The sequence below is a fragment of the Sarcophilus harrisii genome, chromosome 2, assembly GCF_902635505.1.
Source record: "Sarcophilus harrisii chromosome 2, mSarHar1.11, whole genome shotgun sequence".
NCBI lineage: Eukaryota > Metazoa > Chordata > Mammalia > Dasyuromorphia > Dasyuridae > Sarcophilus > Sarcophilus harrisii.
In genome coordinates this window covers 322219978-322239104 of record NC_045427.1, presented here as the reverse complement: position 1 = coordinate 322239104, position 19127 = coordinate 322219978, and the positions used below count along the sequence as shown (strand labels likewise).

Below are 19127 nucleotides of genomic sequence, written 5' to 3'. Positions count from 1 at the left end.
TACCACAATTTACTCAACCATTCTCCAATTGATGGGCATCCATTCAACTTCCAGTTTCTAGCCACTACAAAAAAGGGTTGCCACAAATAGTTTTGCTCATGTGGGTTCCTTTCCTTTCTTTAATCTCTCTTTGGGGTATAAGCCCAGTAGAAGCACTGCTGGATCAAAGGCTATGCACAGTTTGATAACTTTTTGAGCTTAATTCCAAATTGCTCTCCAGAATGATTGGATCCGTTCACAACTCTACCAACAATGCATCAGTGTCCCAGTTTTCCCGCATCCCCTCCAACATTCGTCATTATCTTTTCCTGTTATCTTAGCCAATCTGACAGGTGTGTAGTGGTATCGCAGAGTTCTTTTAATTTGCATTTCTCTGATAAATAGTGATTTGGAACACCCTTTCACATGTGTAGAAATTGTTTCAATTTCATCATCTGAAAATTGTCTGTTCATATCCTTTGACTTTTTATCAATTGGAGAATGGCTTGATCTCTTATACAGTTAATTCTCTCTATATATTTGGAAATGAGGCCTTTATCAGAACCTTTAATTGTAAAAATGTTTTCCCAGTTTATTGCTTTCCTTCTAATCTTGTTTGTATTAGTTTTATTTGTACAAAAGCTTTTTAATTTGATATAATAAAAAATTTCTATGTTGTGATCAATAATGATCTCTGGTTCTTCTTTGGTCACAAATTCCTTCCTCCTCCACAAGTCTGAGAGGTAAACGATCCTATGTTCCTCTAATTTATTTATGATCTTGTTCTTTATGCCTAAATCATGAACCCATTTTGATCTTATCTTGGCGTATGATGTTAAGTGTGGGTCCATGGACTCTGGCTTTTCTTAAAGCTAAGGTCCTTCCCAGGTTTCAGTTTGTCTGAGACAAGGCCCATTCAGTGATTAAAGGCCACATGAGAAATGACACAAAAGATTGCTTAGTTTGCCTTCCCAAAAGAATCCATCTGGGAGGGGGAGGGCCTCTGAGTTTCTGGCCAAACAATTGCTACTTGCACGCACTCTGAGTCATCCAACCTAAACTATGAGCAAGAGAATCTTGGGTTAGGACCTATGAATTGCCTAAGCTGTGAAAGCCAGAGTGATTTGGGTTTTAAAGGCAGAGTTTTATTTGGGACTTAAAGGAAGTGGTAGAGATGAGGATGAAGATCATTTCAGCCCTGGAGAACAATCAGGGGAAATGCTAAGAGCTGAGAGATGGAATATTTTGTTCAAGGAACAGCAAGGAGGCTAGTGTCACTGACTAAAGAGTACTTATCAGGGAGTAAAGTATATTAAAAAAAACAAAAACTGGTTGGAAGGGGCTAAATTATGAAGGGCTTTGAATGCTAGAGATTTTGTATTTGGATCCTGAAGGCCAAAGGAAGTCATAGGAATTTATTAAGTATGGCTGGTGACTTGGTCATATCTGTGTGATAGGAAAATCCAATTTGAGATGTTTAAGAAGTCTATCTGATTCTCTCATTTTACAGATGAGGAAATCAAGGCCTAGAATGTAAGTGATTTGCCAAACATCAAGTAAAAGTAAAGATAGGAACAAGATTTGAACTCAGGTCCTTTGATGCCAAATACAAATGCGTTATATCACACTGCCTCTAATCCAACCCTTTCATTTTATAGGTAAGGAAATTAAATCCAGAGACATTAAGTGATTTGGCTAAGGTCACTAGGGTAGTGATTAAGCCAATAATTCAAAGTCACAAGATATACATCTTGGGGTGATACAAAACTGTAGAGATGCCAGAGCCAATACCCAGCAAATATTTCAGCACATGGACATATGGAACAAATTTAACAAGAAATTCAATAGAGATAAGTATAAATCTGGCACTTTTGCTAAAACATTAGTTGATAAGTACATGACAAATGAAATGTGACTTAATAGTAGCTCATGTGAAAAAGAAGCCATTTTAGTTGACTATTAGGCCAGTGTGAGCAGTGTGAAGTGATTATCAAAAAAGCTAATTTGAGCTTAGGCTTCATGAATGAAAGCAGAATGCAGAACAAGAGTGATACAAACACATTGTTTGGTCACAGAATTGTATTTAGTTCTAGCTATCACATTTCAAGAGGGGAATCAACAAACTCAAGCATATCCAGGGCAATGAAGGTTCTCATTACCATTCCATATGTAGCTTAGGGGACATATGTGATTAGGAACATGATGATAAATAATAATCTTCAAACATTTTCAAAGTTTATACAGAAGAGGGATTAAACTTGCTTTGCCATGTTCAGAAATCAGAGTTAGGATCAATGAGCATATATGAGGACATTGATATTCTTACTTCTGAGCATTGACATTCTTCCTGATCATTTAAACAAGATAACTGAGTCTATTTGTCTACTTGTCAAGAAAAGTGTAGAGGGAATTTTTACATCAAGGAGGGGGTTGGACTAGATCAGAAGTCCTTAAGCTTTTTTATGTCACAGACCCCTCTGGCAGTGTGGTGAAGCCTATGAACCCCTCTTCTCAGAAAAATGTTTTGAAATATATAAAATAAAATACACAAAGGAAGTCAATTACAATTACAGTCAAATACATTTATCAAAATATTTTTTAAAAAACAGGTTCCCAGACTAAGAATTCCAGAACCAGACTAAGGTTCCAGTTCTATGATCAAAATCTGCTTGTCAATATCAATTTCAAAATAGGTTCTATTTCTCCGAAAACACCCCAAATATTCAACAGTAACAGCATACTAGCTGGCTTTAGTTCTTCGTAAGACAATTCTGTTATACTATCTGTTTCAGTAATTTGAAGTTTTTAATCTATAATTTTGACTACACTGACAGAAAACATAATCCTTAAATGAGGTAAATATTTGAAGGACATTAATTTGAAGAAGCTGCAGTCATGAATTATTTATTAATCTTATCCTTTACAAACATGTTCTCAGTTCTATATTTAATTATCAAGAAATATTTTTAAAGTTCCTTAATAGGCACCTGAATTTTACATTGTCAAAGTATTTTGCATCTAGGAAATGAGTACAGCTAATACTCTAAGGACAGAATACAATCCAGGTTTATTGACAAGGTAGCTTAGGCACATGTAAAGTTTCAATGGTTTGTCAAAGGACACAGGGAATATTGGTGGAATTACTGGCTAATTTAGCTCTTCTAATTCAAAAAGTTTTAATTTGGAATATACAAAATTAGGCATGCTGTATTAACATGTATAAGACTGCCTGCCATCTAGGGAAGGGGGTAGAGGGAAGGAAGGGAAAAGTCAGAACAGAAGTGAGTGCAAGGGATAATGTTGTAAAAAATTACCTATGCATATGTTCTGTCAATAAAAAGTTATAATAAAAAAATTAAGCACGCTGCTTAAAGTAGTTATTGATTTGGCATTAAGTATCCTGAAAAGTAACAATGTTTTGGGTGGGGCTAACAATATTATTTTTTTCTACCGTCATTTATCTTTAGGATTTTGGCAGGTTTTTTGTGCAGTTCACAAATCCTTTTGGAAGACATTTCTGAATGTAGTTGCTTGAAAAAAGAAAAGTCAAACAGACAAAACCTAGGGGACTCAGGGCAATACTGATTGTTGACAAAGAAGCTTTCTCAATTATTCATTATATTGAGACACACATGGTCCCCTCATATCATATTACATTTAAACTTTTTTTTATAAAAAATCACTCACCATGTTATATGAAGATTATTTTTGGACCATAACAAAGGCAATAACTAGGAAAGAATTGATTGATGCCTACTTACGCCATGTAACTTTTGGGCTTCTTTTCCAAGGAAAGTTTTTCCAGATAATGAGATAAGTAGTATAGCAATGCCATGAGGAATTCATCAAGATTCTTATTTCTACAGAGAAATACAAAAATGATTACTGTTGACCATTTCAAGTACAAGAATTCTCAACACCAGTTCCAATAGACTTGTGATGGATAGAGCCATGTGCATCCAGAGAAAGGATTATGGGAATTGAATGTGGTATATATTATTACTGTTGTTTGCTTTTTTTTTCTTTCCCATTTTTTCTCCTTTTTGATCTGATTTTTCTTGTGCAGCATGATAAATGTGGAAATATGTTTGGAAGAACTGCACATGTTTTACCTATATTGGATTATTTGCTGTCTGAGGGAAGGAGGGAGAAAAATTTGGAACATATGGTTTTCTCGGGGTGAATGTGGAAAACTTCTTTGCATGTATTTTGAAAAAATAAAAGGCTATTATTATACAAAAAAATAATTCCTAACAACAAAACATATGGCTAGTGAACAAAGTGAATGCAATGTGGATGAAAAAATACAGACACAAAAAGAGATCCATGTGGTTAGCTCTATGTTTAGTGTAGATAGCATAGATTGATATCAGTGTATAAAGTAGACTTTATGGATGAAATGACTTGAGTAGAGTTACATAGCTAATAAGTATGGAAGGTAGAGTTTGAACCTTGGTCTTCTTAACTCCAGGCCTAGCCCTCTATCATCTGTTATATTGTTGTGCCTCTAAGACTAATTTATCTTTTAAAATCCTATACTGTATAATGGTTGACAAGATAGACTTATAAAGCAAAGCATTTTTGAAAGGAGGTATCTAACACTATCGTCTCCTTCATTAGTCCTTAGCCATAAGGCAACTTAGTCCACAACCTCCAATATAACCTTTTTTCAGATTTCTGATTTTTTTTTCCAATGACTAAATTTCAAATTTGTATCCTGTGACATTGTTCCTAACCATTCCAGCCATTTTACTATATACAGGAATTAAAGATGTACTAGGCAAGAACAAAGAAATATAAAATTTATATTTATTAAAATAGATATAGGATCATAGATTTAGATCACAAGGGACCTTAGATAGAGGCCATCCAAGTCAACCCTTTTATTATATAGGAGAGGAAATTGAGAACAAGAGAGCTTGAGTGACTTATCCAGGATCATATAGCTGGGAAGGTAAAATTTTAATCCAGTCTTCTTCCTAACAATTCTAGGGCCCTATCTATTATGCCAAATGAATGGGATTAATATGTGAACATCAAAGGAAAATTGTATTTGGCACATAATTTACATTAAAACCTTTGTGCCAGAAATTCTAGGGAGCAATGAAAAATTTCCAGGATGTACTTTCTACCATTCAGTTAATGTAAAATGTAAGGTTTTCAGCTATTATGCAACTGAGGGGTGTTTTTCAAATACAATTACCTGAATTTCAAATACCTAAAAAGTATTTTATGGAGAAAAAGCTAGCAGGGATTATAATCATCATATTTATTTATCACTTTAAGGTTAACTATGATGTTTTCCTCTAAATAACCCTGTGAGATACAGAGTACAAACATCACTATATAAGAGATTAGGAAAATGAGTCTCATAGGAATTCAGTTCCCTTTCCATGCATTACATAGTTCATAAGAATTAACAATAAGAATTCTGGAGCCAGAATTCAAATCTAGCTCTATTGATTTCTTCATGGTTATTTTTAATTTATTTTTTGTTTATTTATTTCTGGAGGCAATCAGGGGTAAGTGATTTTGCCCAGGGTCACAAAGCTAGACAATGATTGAGGCCAGATTTAAATCTTGGTCCTCTGACTCTAGGACTAGTGCTCCTAGCTGCCCTGACTTCTACTGATTTCAAGTAGAAACATCTTTTCACTGCAATAAGCTTTTTCACCTCTTCTGTTGTCCATTGATTCTACTAATCACTATATTCTAGCTGTATTGTAGAAGATTGGGACCAGCGAGTTGTCAGTAGAGAACATTTTCATGGGTTAAATTGTAAATGCAAACTACATTTAAGAGAATCCTTAAAAAAACTCTTCATTATTCAGTCATCAAGCAAGTTAAGAGACCCCAATCCTCAATAATCAGAGATTTTTAGTAAGTGGCTCTCTCTGTGGCTTTAGCTGAAGTGAACATTATGTGTAAAAAGAATTTTTATGGAACTTTGCCAACATATTCTAACATTCTGTAAATATTCCTTGTGAAATAATAAAAATCTACAGTAATATCATCCTAGCTTTGTTTCTTAATATCTTCCTTCTCTGGGCATTAGAGAGGCTCTTGGGCCCAAATAATAAGGAGACAGTGCCCTATAATATTATGTAGCAATAAGTACACATACTGTAAAGGTCCCTCCCTCTCCAAAAATCATAAGATCATAGATTTAGAGTTAAATGGCCCTTAGATATCATTGAGAGTCCAAACTCTTCATCAAACACCATGCTCTTTCCATGAACTTTGCCATCACTCATCAATATGAGTTACTCCAGACATAATCACATACCTCATAAATGTTGTAAAGGAATAGATACGTTGCATTTCAGTGTCTTGTAATAAAAACAAGGCGACATCTGAAAATAAATAAGAGAGAAAACTGAATACCAGCAAAAAGTTGTGTTCCAGCTCATAGCTGCAAAGATGTTAACTCACATTTAGCATCATCCAGAGTAACCTTGTCATCCTTCAATCGTCTGTCAGTTCCTTTTGCTGATTTCTCATCTCTTTTCATAAAAAATCTCTTCTCAGACAACCTAATAATATTTAATGTAAATATTTAGAAATGTTTTAGCTGTACTGAAATTCTGAAAAAAATGTAGGTGTGAGTACATAATGGGACTGTGTGTGTGTGTGTGTGTGTGATTAGCTTCATAAAGAGTCCAACCTCGAAGGACAGCAAGGATAATAATAGAACCAGTTCACTCCCATCAATTGGGGAATGGCTGAACAAGTTATGACATATGATTGTGCTACAACATAAGATGAGGACAGTTCTCAAAAATCTTGGAAGACTTGATATAAAGTGAAGTGAGCACAACTGGGGAAAACAATGCACGTAGTAACAGCAGTGTTGTAACAATGATTGTGGAAAACCTCTGTTCATTACAATGAACCATGACAATTCCAAAGGATTCAGGATGAAAAATGTTATCTCTTTTAATGAGAGAATTGATGAACTCTTAGGTACATACTGAAGAATTCTTTTCCACTTTATTTTTCTTATCCCTCCCCCAATATAACAAAAAATAGAAATTCATTTTGCACGAAAAACCAAAACCAAAATTAATTATAGTATTTCAAATCCTACAACAGTAATTCCCTAGTTAGTACTCTCTCTGTCCCCTCTACAAACCACTTCCACATCTGCCATGCTGTATGCGTGACTTTCTTTCAACATAGGGATTACACTTATGCCAGAAACATTCACATGATTTCCAAAGTTGATGGCTTGGTTGACACCAATGACAATGTGAAAAATAATACCATCAGCAGAGTTTCCAAGATCTGCTCTCTCTGGATTCCCCAGAAGGCTGCCATCAGTACTGTGCTGATCTGCTGGGAGAATCTGTAATTCCCCGCCCCGCCAAATACATTCCACTCTGTGCAATGAGGATCAGTAGTGTAGGAGTAGCCTGGGATAGGTGTCCCCTATCAGGTCTTCCCCAGAGAAATGTAGATATCAGAGAATACCTTATGCATACTTTCATATTTTGACTCAGACGTTGTCAAGAGAATATGAACTCAAGATCTCTAACCCAGTGGATACTAAAGTTAAAATTAAAACTATTGGGGTTTTTATGCTGGGAAGGAAGAATTGTTTAACGTGGATGCCCAATAAGATTCTGCTTAACTGTAGAATGCATCTTCAGCATGTGGGATGAGTTTGATTATTTTAAAAATATGTCTTGTACAAACCCATTTCAATGTACAAGGATCAATACTATGTCAAGAAAAAAAATTATAGAATTTCACAATTGGGAGGCTATTTAATCAAACTCACACTTGAATTATTAATGTATGCTATTCAAGACTGTGCATTTAAATCTGTTATTGATACAGAAAGCACTCATCAATTTCTATTTTATAGGTTGATAATTGTTGGAAACATTTTAAAAATCGGAAAATCTCAATACACAGCCAATTAGTCAAATTTCAATACGGATAGAGACTTCCTTAATTCCCTCAACAAATTTAAACAATATGGTAAGTATTAATTCTTTGATACTCTTTGTGTTAGTGGTGCTGGAAATAATACTTTCTTGTAGCTTACAAGGATTTAAAATAATTCTATAAATAACTAGATAAATGCTCAGATAATGAAATGAAAAAAAAAATACCTTTCTGAGGTGGTTCCATCATTTTCAACAAAGTGAATTGACTTGCCCTTCTTGATTTTCTCTTTGATTTCTGTTGAAGGCATAGGACTGTAAAAGAGGGTACTACTTATTAAGCAAACAATAATTTTGTGGGGTTTTCTCTGTGGGGAAAAATGCCCATAAAGTTTATCATGCATATCATTGGATTACCCCCATTTTGCATTATCATGAATTTATGTTAACACCAAACTCCATTTTAACCTTGTCTGGGGGAGTATAGGAAAAGGTTGTTTGGTCTTGGTGTTGGTGTTTTTGGACAGGGTTGGAAGTTATCTTTTTCTCTTCTCTACTCCTCCATTTTCTCCTCTCATTTGCTACTCCCAATACTATTTATGTAGAATTCATTGGCCCAATAAGGTTTTTCTAGAAGTCAATATGGTTTCTAGGAGTCAATGAACTCTTGTTTGGTAGAATATGTCTGTAATGGCGAGATTACAGCTCTGCTAATCACACTAACAGCATAGCTCATGCCTATTCACTTGGGGCCTTGCAGTGCTGGCCACAGAGAATTTTGTAGAACCGTTACTTTGAAAAGGACAAGTGAAAAGTGACATAACCCAGATTTCACTCATGAGTCTCTGGATCATTGGGAAACACATAAGGAAAAAGACAAAACAAAAGGGAACTTCAGAACACCAGGCCTTGCAATCTGCTTAAATAAATTCTTTGTCATTCATTCCTTAAGAGTCAAAGATTGCCCATTTAAGAATGGAGTCTTCACACATTATTTCAACCTCATTCATCACCTTTTCCTTTTCCATTCTCCATTACTAATTTACAATCAATCACTCAACAAAAAGTTCAGGTGCCAGGAAGGAAGTACTTGTACAACATTATAGCTGGGGAGGAAGGTTTCATTCCTTCAGTAACTGGCACTAGCACTTGGGAGAAGGATGTTTCAGAGACCAGCCCCAAATTACAAAGAGAACTCTAGGGTCTCCTTATTAAATAATGTGTTTTCTGTGTCTACCTGATAAAGTTGTTTTGTGTCCTGTGGGGGCTTAAGATCTGTTATGGCTTTGGCTTTCCTGAGCTTGGTTGAATGCCATGTTGAGTCACAAGGTAGCCCAGAAACTCAATCTTGCTCCAAATTTACACCTTTTTCTGTGAAGCCTGAGTCCAGATGCAGGAACAGAAGATAGAATTAAGTGCATTTTTCAGGTGGAGTTGTTTTATATACAAGGATATCATTTATGAAGAAGACAAGAACTCTATCTTCCTTCAAAAGATTTCTGGGGCACATGTTATCTCAGAAACTGTCTTACAACAACATTCCCTCCCAACTAATAGAATTAGTCAGACGAGAAATTTCTTCTATCAAGAGGCTTTGCCAGAACCCATAGGGTTAAAAGAACATGGTGTAACTGAACAATTTGGACAAGATATCATCTAGAAAAAGGACTTTTTGCATTTTTCATTTCACCTGGGCCACTACTATTTTAGTTGTAATTCCCAAGGCAGCAAGGTAGTATAATAGATAAAAATGCCAGGCCTGGAGTCAGGAAGACTACTTGAATACAAATCTGGCCTCTTGACACTTACCTAGCTGTGTGACCCTGAAAAAGACCTTGCTTGCCTCAGTTTCCTCATCTGTAAAAAGAGCTGGAGAAGGAAATGGCAAACCAGTCCAGTTTCCAAAAATGACCTAAACAGGGTTTTAGAGAGTTGGACATGACTGAATAACAACAACAAAAAATACTTTCTGCTCAGTTCTACTATGAGTATGCTGGAGTCAACTGGGTTCCTGAGAACTGAATGTTAAATTTTCATTCTGAGCATTTATACCTCAGAAATATGTAATCACTATCAATTGAGGGCTTATGTATTGTTTTGTTGATTGTCTAGATTTAAGAAAGGAATGAAGAAACTGTTTGTAATGAAGATTAAACTTTAAAATGTATTGTGCATACATTTTTATTAAATATTTGCCAACATATTGAGGGTTTCTAGCCCTCATTCATACCCCTAGAAATGAGCTTTTCTTGAGCCATTTACCTACTTTACTTTGGTGACTTCTTACTCTATTTTTTAAAAAATAATTAGTTGTTTTTTTCTTGCTTAGGCAATTGGGGTTAAGTGATTTGCTCAGGGTCACACAGCTACGAAGTATTAAGTGTCTAAGGCAGGATTTAAACTTAGGTCCTCCAGACTTCAGAGTTGGTCCTCTATCCATTGTGCCATCTAGCTGCCCCAGCTTCTCACTTTAAAATAAGAAACTGATCCATTTTCTCAACCCAGCCAGAGGAAATCTGTAGTTTATCTATCTCTGAATAATTGGCCCCAGGTTTGTAGGTCACTGGTCCTTTAAAAGGAAAATGAAGCATAGACCCCAAGCCATTCTGCCTCTACTGAATGCTAGGTCTTTTGTCCAACCTGTAGTTTCTGGCTTTTAATACTGCCCTAAGACTCTGGTTTCTCTCTCTTGGATTTGTTAAGTCTAAATCAGTCCCAGTCCCTGTCTACCAGATTAAATCCTGGCTTCCACTAGTGAATAGTCTCTTTTTTCCCTTTGTTGCCCATTTCAGCTGTGACCTGTTTCGGTGAATAATGGATAATCTGCCCTAGATGGACATTCTCCTGTCATAGCTGTCAGCATTTATCTGGACTGTCCCAGAACCCTGTCTCAGGGATGACACTAAGTAGTATCTGAAGAAACATGCCTAAATTGACAGCTATTTGGAATCTTTGAAAAACACTGGTGAGATAAACAGATAGTGCAGGTAATTATGACATTTTACAAGTGGAGAAAAGGAAACATAGAAAAGTTAAGGGGTTGGCTGGTGGGTTACAAGGCTAGTAAATAATTCAGTTCAACAAACATTTACCAATGGCCTAGAGTTTATGCTAAGTGCCCGAGTTACAAAGACACATATGATCTGCATAAAGTATATGTATATGCACATATTTATGACATTTGTTTTTATGTGCATATATACACACATATTCAGGCACATATGTATGTATGTGCATATATACATACACACATATGCAGGCACATATATATATGTGTGTGTGTGTGTGTATATATATATATATATATATACACACACACACACAGATGAAGAAACTGAGGGCCAGTGACTTGCCAAAGCCACATAGGTAGTAAAATAGAAGAGCTGTGTGATTCAAACTCAGATTCTGTGACTCCAGGTTCAGCATTCTTTCCATTGCCTCTATACCCAAGGAGCTTATATCCTATTTTCCAGATCTTCAGCCCAGGTCTATTGTTTTTTGACTGTTAATTCAGGGTCCTTCTCATCATATCATGTTGCTGGTTTTCAACAATATATCAGAAAATGCCAAGATCTTTCTTTGATCTTAGTGTTTCCCACAGCCAACATGGTGTTAAGACATAGCATTCTTCCTATTTTCCCAATATTATGCCATAATCATTATCTTCCCCCTCAGTTCTAACTGAAGGTAAGAAAATTCCTTTAATTCAGGATTTACAGCTAAAATTAAGAACATGATTTACATACATCATCTCAGGTTCTTCATACTCGAGTTTTATAGTCATTCCATATTTGTCTCCATTTTGGTCAGGATGAAAAATCTGTTGATATAGGAGGCTTGTGGAGATTTCAAGTGGGACACTAGCTTAACCCCAAACTACCTGTCTATAGTCAAATTTCCTGGTCTCAACACAGATTTATAAATAACTATCCAAAGCCCTTCTGTTCCTTTTCTTTCCTTCTGCTGTTCTTCTAGTGAGGATATTGAATTGTTGAAAGGATTCATTAAAGCAATCATAGCCAGGATTGCTGACACTATTAAGACAAGTCATACCTTAGTATATTTCAGGCTAGCCCAATAATTTGACACATAGCTTGATGGCAAAGTTATCAGTTGTTTAATGCAGTTTGGATGGCTCGGTGGAAAATTTTGGAAAATATGCTTTCAAATGCCAGCTCTATCCATTTCCTTGCCTGTGTGGCCCTAGGCAAATCACTTCTTTGAGATTCCTTTTCCTTATCCCTAAAATGTGAAAGTGGAGTAAATGACCTTTAAAATTCTATTTCAAAAGTCTAAATCTGTGACCATATGTATAAGACCTCAGAGTTAAAGAAAACCAGGGCCTCCAACAACTTTATTGGGCAAATGTATACTTCAAGAGGGACAGAATTTATACTGAAAAACAAAGGAAAGGGAATCAGGAATTTTCAAATAGGAAATCATCTTAACCATAATTAAGATTTGGCCAAAGTTTGGTCCTATATTCCTTGTATTTCTAAGCCATTTCACCTATTTTTTGATTAAAATGTTACCCTGCCCAAGGAAATCATAAAAAGAGGGAATGTGCAAAAATATTTATAGCAGCTCTTTTTGTGGTGGCAAAGAATTGAAAAATGAGTAAATGCCCATCAATTGGGGAATGGCTTAATAAGTTATGGTATATGAAAGTAATGGAATATTATTTTTTCTATGAAAATTATGAACAAATTGATTTTAGAAAGGCCTGGAAAGACTTGCACAAACTGACTCTGAGAGAATCAAGCAAAACTAGAAATACATTGTACATAGTAACAGCAAGATTGGGCAATGATCAATTATAAAAGATTTGGTTTTTCTCAGTGCTTTAATGATCTAAGGCAATACCAATAAACTTTGGATGGAGAACACCATCTGCATCCAGAGAGAGAACTATGGACAATGAATGTAAATCAACACATGCTATGTTTAGTTTTTTCCCCTTTTTTCTTCTGTTTTTCATTTTTCTCTCACGGTTTTTCCTTTTTGTTCTGATTATTCTCTTTCAATGTAATTCATAAAGAAATTTGTTTTTTTTTCTTAAATGAATATACATGTATAACTTAGAAAAAAATTGGGTGGGGAAAAATGTTATCCCACATTGTAAAAACCAAGATAGTTCATTATGGATATTTCTATAGGTTACTTATACAATACTCCCCAAATCTATCTTACAACTTTTCTAGTTTATCTCCTACTTCTTTAAGTCACTTTTCTACCTAACTAATCTATGCTCATCAACAGTTAGATGACTTGGTGGATAATGTATTGGGCTTGGAGTCAGGAAGGGTCTTTTTGATTCAAATCCAAATGGGACATTTATTATCTATGTGACATTAGCCAAGTCACTTAACTCTGTTAACCTCAGTTTCTTCATGTATAAATCGAGCTGGAGAAGGAAATTGCAAACCACAATTATCTCTGACAAGAAAACCCCAAATGGGATCACAAAGAGTTGGATTCAACTGAATAATTAAAAAACCCACCCTATCCCATGTTTTCACACTATACTCACAATTTAAAATGCTTAATTCCAAACCATCTTTGAAAATTTTATTCAAGTCTCACCTTCTCCACGAGTTTGATCTAATCCTACCCCCGCCCCCCCCCCCAGACTACAGTATTTATCTGTACGCCCTCACTTGGTACTTATTATATATTAGTTGTATTTTTATCCTCAACTAGATTGTAAAGTCCTTAATATTCTTTCATATCATTCACAGTTTAAGCACAGACAAATCTTTGAACAAAGACAATAACATCTGCAGTCTGATTGATTAGTGTATATGTGAAGGGCTGGGTAGGCTGTGTGATTTCTGATGCAATCAATACAACTGGAGGATTCACTCTACTCTATGTATCTCTTATGACTACTGATGCCTCTGATAGTGTCCTAAGACTACTTCGTAAAACTTACTTACACCCCTTTTTTTTTTTTTTTTTTTTTTTTTTTGGTCAGGGGGTTGAGCTTGAATAGGGCAGATCACGGGCCTATTTGTTTACAACTTTAAAAAGCGTCTAACAGAGTATTTTGATACTAATATTTTCATTTGGGGTGTGGTATATTTGAACGTAAAGGAAAAGTGTCATTCCATCAATGTTCAAATGTTACATATGGCACAAAAGCTACAAACGTACTTTTCCCCTCATTCTAGTACTATTATATCATTGACTATTATTTGAAATTCATTCCAGGGATGAAATGGAGGTTTGGGAGATTTAGGAGTAAGAATTGTGATGTTTGAAGGTTAAGCACCACCTTGTGAATATTTTAAAATCAGAATTGCAAATTATTTGAGTAATACTGCAAATGAAAAAAAAAGTCCACTTAACTAAGTTTTTTGGACAAATGAATGGAAAAAAGTGTACTTTTACTTTTAAATAAGGAAAGCTGAAATAGTCTTAAAGATAAGAAGGTTTAAGTTAATGTTAATATATTCTTCAGCTTTACAAATTCTCAAAACTTATTTCTGTGATTACTATGTCATAGTAATAATTATATTTGTTGGTATTCAGTCATTTTCCATCATATCTGACTTTTCATGATCATATTTTTGGCTTTTCTTGTCCTGTCTTGTCATTTCCTACTTCAGCTCATTTTATAGATAAGGAAACTGAGATAAACAGGGTTAAGTGACTTCCAGGACTGCACAGCAAGTAAGTATCTGAGGCTGTATTTGAACTCAAGCCTTCCTGAATCCAGGCACAGTGCCGCCTATCTTCTGTGTAATTATTTGTTATTATCTACTAATCTTCTATTATTACAAAGTTATATAATCCTCTGTTATTATAATCCTTACTTACATATTAGATAGTCACAACGATCCCATCATTTACCCATGCCAACTTTACCACCCCCTTGACTATTTTCCAGGGCAAGTTGGGGGAAGGAGGCCTTGTCACTTTAAGATTAGCATTCTCTCCATTCCTGAATTTATATATATATATATATATATATATATATATATATATACACATATTTTATATATGTATATATATATACGCACATTTTTTATATATGTATATATATATACACACACATATCTATAAATATATGCATTAATCACTTTTATCATTGGGTTCAAAAACCTATAACTCTCCTCACCTTTTCCTGATATTTTAAGGTCTTGGTGTTTTAGGAATTACTGAATTAGTTTCTGGGATATATAAAGTGAAAATAAACTGTGAAACTATTGATTTGGACTTATAAATTACTAAAACTATTGCAACATTCTAATAGGTTTAAAATTCATATTTAATTTGCAATGAAAATGATTCTAACCTTTTAAATGACATCAGTTTTTAAAAGCTAGTTTTTGTTCTCTAACAACATTCTACTATATTGAAATTTGTGAAAAAGGTCAATGAGGCTATGCTTTGCTACTAAAATGAAAGATGTTTTAAATATTATCTAAGATATAATGAAAGATTTATACATTAAGATATATGTTCATTATACACATAAGGCTTTTAAACATTAAAGGCTAAGCTAAATATAATATAATACTTTCTGAGAAGTTAGGAATAGGAACAGTAATTAAATAGTTGTTTTGGCTACTTGACATGGATATTGTATAAAATATTTAAACCATCTGAGTAATGGAAAGACTGTAATGGAAAGATCACTAGAATGAAAATCAGAAGAACTGGGTTGGAGCCATTTAGTAGTTATATGACCATGGGAAACTCACTTCAAAATCTCTGAGCCTGTTTTCTTCATCTGTAAAATGGGGAAATAATATTTGCACTATCTCATAGAATTATTTTGAGAAAAGTACTTTATATGATGTAAAAAAAGTAAAAAAAAAAAAACTATTCTCAAAATGACAATCAGGGAAAAAATTACTCACTTCAAAATCTCTGAACCTGTTTTCTTCATCTGTATGGGGAAATAATATTTGTACTATCTCACAGAATTATTTTGAGAAAAGAACTTTATATGATGTAAAAAAAGCAAAAAAAAAAAATAGAAACTATTCTCAAAATGATAATCAGGAAAAAAATTACTCACTTCAAAATCTCTGAGCCTGTTTTCTTCATCTGTAAAATGGGGAAATAATATTTGTACTATCTCACAGAATTATTTTGAGAAAAGCACTTTATATGATGTAAAAAAAGCAAAAAAAAAAATAGAAACTATTCTCAAAATGATAATCAGGAAAAAAATTACTCACTTCAAAATCTCTGAGCTTGTTTTCTTCATCTGTAAAATAGGGAAAAAATATTTGTACTATATCTCACAGAATTATTTTGAGAAAAGCACTTTAAATGATGTAAAAAAGGCAAAAAAAAAAAATAGAAACTATTCTCAAAATGATAATCAGGAAAAAAATTACTTTATGCCATTAACTATAAAGTTCAAAATTCAATGTCAGTATACTTAAGTACTTAACATTCTGGAGATAAAAAGCTCTTTCCATCCAAGCTCTTTTGACACAGACAAATTCTTAATAATTAGCTTTGTTTGCACATTAGGATGTTTTACATAAATAATTTTACCTTTTATATTGAAGAGTGTCGGTTTCGTGATCCCAATACCATTTCCCCACTGCTAGGGAAAAAGGCTGAAAAGCAAAAAGACAGCCTTAAAAATAATTATTAAAAGTATCACTTATGGAGTATAAATTTTGATGAAATCCAAAATATCTTCCTCTTTACTCTTCTCGGTTTCAATAACATGGTTCCTTAAATGCAAATTTAGGAAATTTTATTTAGTTGACTCCCACAAAAGTATTCTCTCCCTCTCCTTTTTTGAATCTGTGCTTCCAATATGTTACTGATTGAATAATTTCCCCCCCTAATGTGTGTACGTTCCCATGGAGGGCCTAGTTTTTGCACTGGGATGTCCTGGACTATGCCAAAAACCCTGGTTGCTGTCCTGCTAAGATGCGAGAATTCTCCCTGTAGCTGTCATGACCGTGGCCGTAGCTCGGGTCAGTATCTCTAAATGGAAAGGTTAAAGCGCTAAAGCCACTCTAACCCTCGTCCTTCCCAAGTCCAAGTACTAGTCAAGCTCGCTTCCAGAAGTGGGCTGAGACTGGCAGATGGGGCTTGTTATTGTTGGTAGAGGCGGTGTTTTGCTTTCGCTTGAGGGATTCAGCACTGAATAAAAGGCATCCCCGTCCTCCCCTTTTAAAAGTTTCCCTGAGCAGAAAGACTCGTGATGACGAAACAGACCTGGCTCAGTTGAGTAAAAGGTTGGCTCCCCTACAGGTAGCCCTCCAGTCCTGGGAGAGCCTCCTGAGTCCCTGCCCTCAATCCCGCGGGTTTGAGAAGTCAACTAACTCACACAAGGTGCCTCCGCCTACAGCCAATCCTCTTTCGGATCTCCCGGGGAAAGAATAACTTACAGCTGCCTCACCCAATTGGGTGCGGTACCAGGGGAGGGGCTCGGCCTCGGCGGCGGAGGGCCCGCTACTCTGTGCGCAGCTGCGTGAGAAGAGCTTGCATAGAGCCCCTCAGCAACGCGCGTGGCTGGGGCGCCTGGCGGGGGGGGGGAGAGAAGGGGGGCCGCTACTTCTGCCCTCCGGCCACCTCCAGTTCCTCCTCTCCCTGCCTTGCTTCCGCGCTGGGAAAAAGAAAAGGGGGCCGAGCCTTGGGATAGCACTTACAGTCACAGCGTTCAACCGCCCTTTTCTCGAGCTGGCCTCGGGAGTTGGGGGCGTGCTGGGAAATCCCCTCCCCCAGTGCACACTCTCTTCTGCGCTCCCCAGTGGGGGCAGGAAGGTCCTACCGGGCAGGGAGCCGGGCCCATATTCCGTGGCGCTTTTGGCCACAGCCTGCACAGCGCGCTTGAACGACGTGCCCAGGCCGATGGCCCGCCAGAAGCCGCCTCTTTTGCGGGGCTGACGGGCTCTCTGGCGAATGCAAGGCCGCGGCTGTGAATACCCGGCGGCGACATATTCCGTAGCTTCTGTAGCGGCGGCGGCGGCGGCATTGGTTGCAGCAGCAGCAGCGGCAGCAGCATCCTTAGCATCTTCGAAGGACCGGAACCCGTGTCCCTCAGACTCCATGCTTCGGGACGCTGCCCTGACCTCTGCTTCTTACATAGGAGGCGTGGGGTGGCTATTCGTCACAGAGACTCCATCACCATTTGCCGGGCTCAGAGAATGCCTCTTCTATGTTCTACCTAGAGTTCCCACCAGCCGCTGCCAGGCGCTGGCCGAAAGGAAAACCTGAGTTTGGAGCCTGCGGGGAAGTCCTTACGAACGTAGTCCCTTTCCAGAGGTTGTGATTTATCCATCTTTAAAACGGGAATTTTTAAAAAAAAAACAAACAAAAAAACACGGGCGTATTTAGCTCTCCCAGTTCCCCGGGTTGTTGTGTGCTTAAAAGGAAAATGTTTGTGAAAGTGCTTGATATATAAATAATAAATGTTTTCAAATTCTCTGGGCCTTTCCCCTTTCCCCTCAGGACTAAATGTACAAAACTGCGAGATATGATATATGAAAAGAGGATTTCAGATGAAGCTAGTTTGGTGTTCAGTTGAACATAGAAAACATCTTGCTATTTTGAAATGAAGGCATTTAGTTATATTTTTTTCTTCTTTCTTCTATAGTATTTTAGAAAAATAGAAAACTTAGAATACATGCATAATTTATGCCTTAAGACTCCCCCCCCAAAAAAAAATCCTTATAGCGTTTCTAGAGATTTAATGAGACTACAGATTTTCTCTCTTCATCTCTTCCTCTATAGGTAAGGAGGAAATGTTCACTTTTCCCCCCTTAAAATTTAAAAAAAAAAAAAAAATTGACCTACCTTTCAACGGGTATCGCTATTTATATGTGCCTCAGGGGAGGCATTTTAACACTAAGAATGTAGAACAGGACATAGCTTTGGGTCTCTATGAACTTCAGAGAGATTCCCAGTTTTATTTCTCTGAAAAATTTAAAAGGGGCATTGACTGTAGTGTATTGAGCTGAAAAATGTTTTCAACTGTTTTGAAGTTTCTAAAAGCAATTTTATCCCAAGATTCACAAGATGTTATATTATCATTCCAAAACGATTTATCAGTATTGGAACTGAAAGTATCCATGCGTTCTTGGGTTAAATGTAAGACTCTTATTTTTTAATTATAGGAGGGCCTACTTGTTGGGAAACAATCTTTTTAAAAGTATGATCAACAAAAGAGCCCGTTAGACCCTTACGTGTAGTTGTTCTGAACAATTTTTGAGTTTCTACCTTTTTCTCTAAAATAAATGTTTTGGAGAAAGTTTAAGTGGTTCATTAATCTGACTTAAGCAA

The 19127-nt window shown here is 36.1% G+C and overlaps 2 protein-coding genes across 4 annotated transcripts in view; one reads left to right on the top strand and one right to left on the bottom strand.

Annotated features, from left to right (window-relative positions):
* Positions 1-17911, bottom strand: part of PPP1R36 (protein phosphatase 1 regulatory subunit 36) — a 30332-nt gene extending 12421 nt beyond the window's left edge. For 2 of the 3 annotated variants that reach the window (XM_031952706.1, XM_031952708.1), the window contains exons 1-6: positions 17495-17911; positions 16383-16447; positions 8097-8183; positions 6412-6512; positions 6266-6332; positions 3741-3839 (exon numbers count right to left, since the gene is read on the bottom strand). In XM_031952706.1, coding sequence (XP_031808566.1) covers positions 3741-3839; positions 6266-6332; positions 6412-6512; positions 8097-8183; positions 16383-16447; positions 17495-17896 — 821 coding nt within the window. In that variant the 5' untranslated portion in view covers positions 17897-17911. The remainder of the gene's footprint in view (positions 1-3740; positions 3840-6265; positions 6333-6411; positions 6513-8096; positions 8184-16382; positions 16448-17494) is intronic. The other variant, XM_031952707.1, reaches the window with a different exon arrangement.
* A 110-nt stretch (positions 17912-18021) lies between these two features.
* The window catches only part of ZBTB25 (zinc finger and BTB domain containing 25), an 88455-nt gene continuing 87349 nt past the window's right edge, over positions 18022-19127 (top strand). The window contains exon 1 of the mRNA XM_031952710.1: positions 18022-18110. The gene's annotated coding sequence lies outside the window, so the exon portion shown is untranslated. The remainder of the gene's footprint in view (positions 18111-19127) is intronic.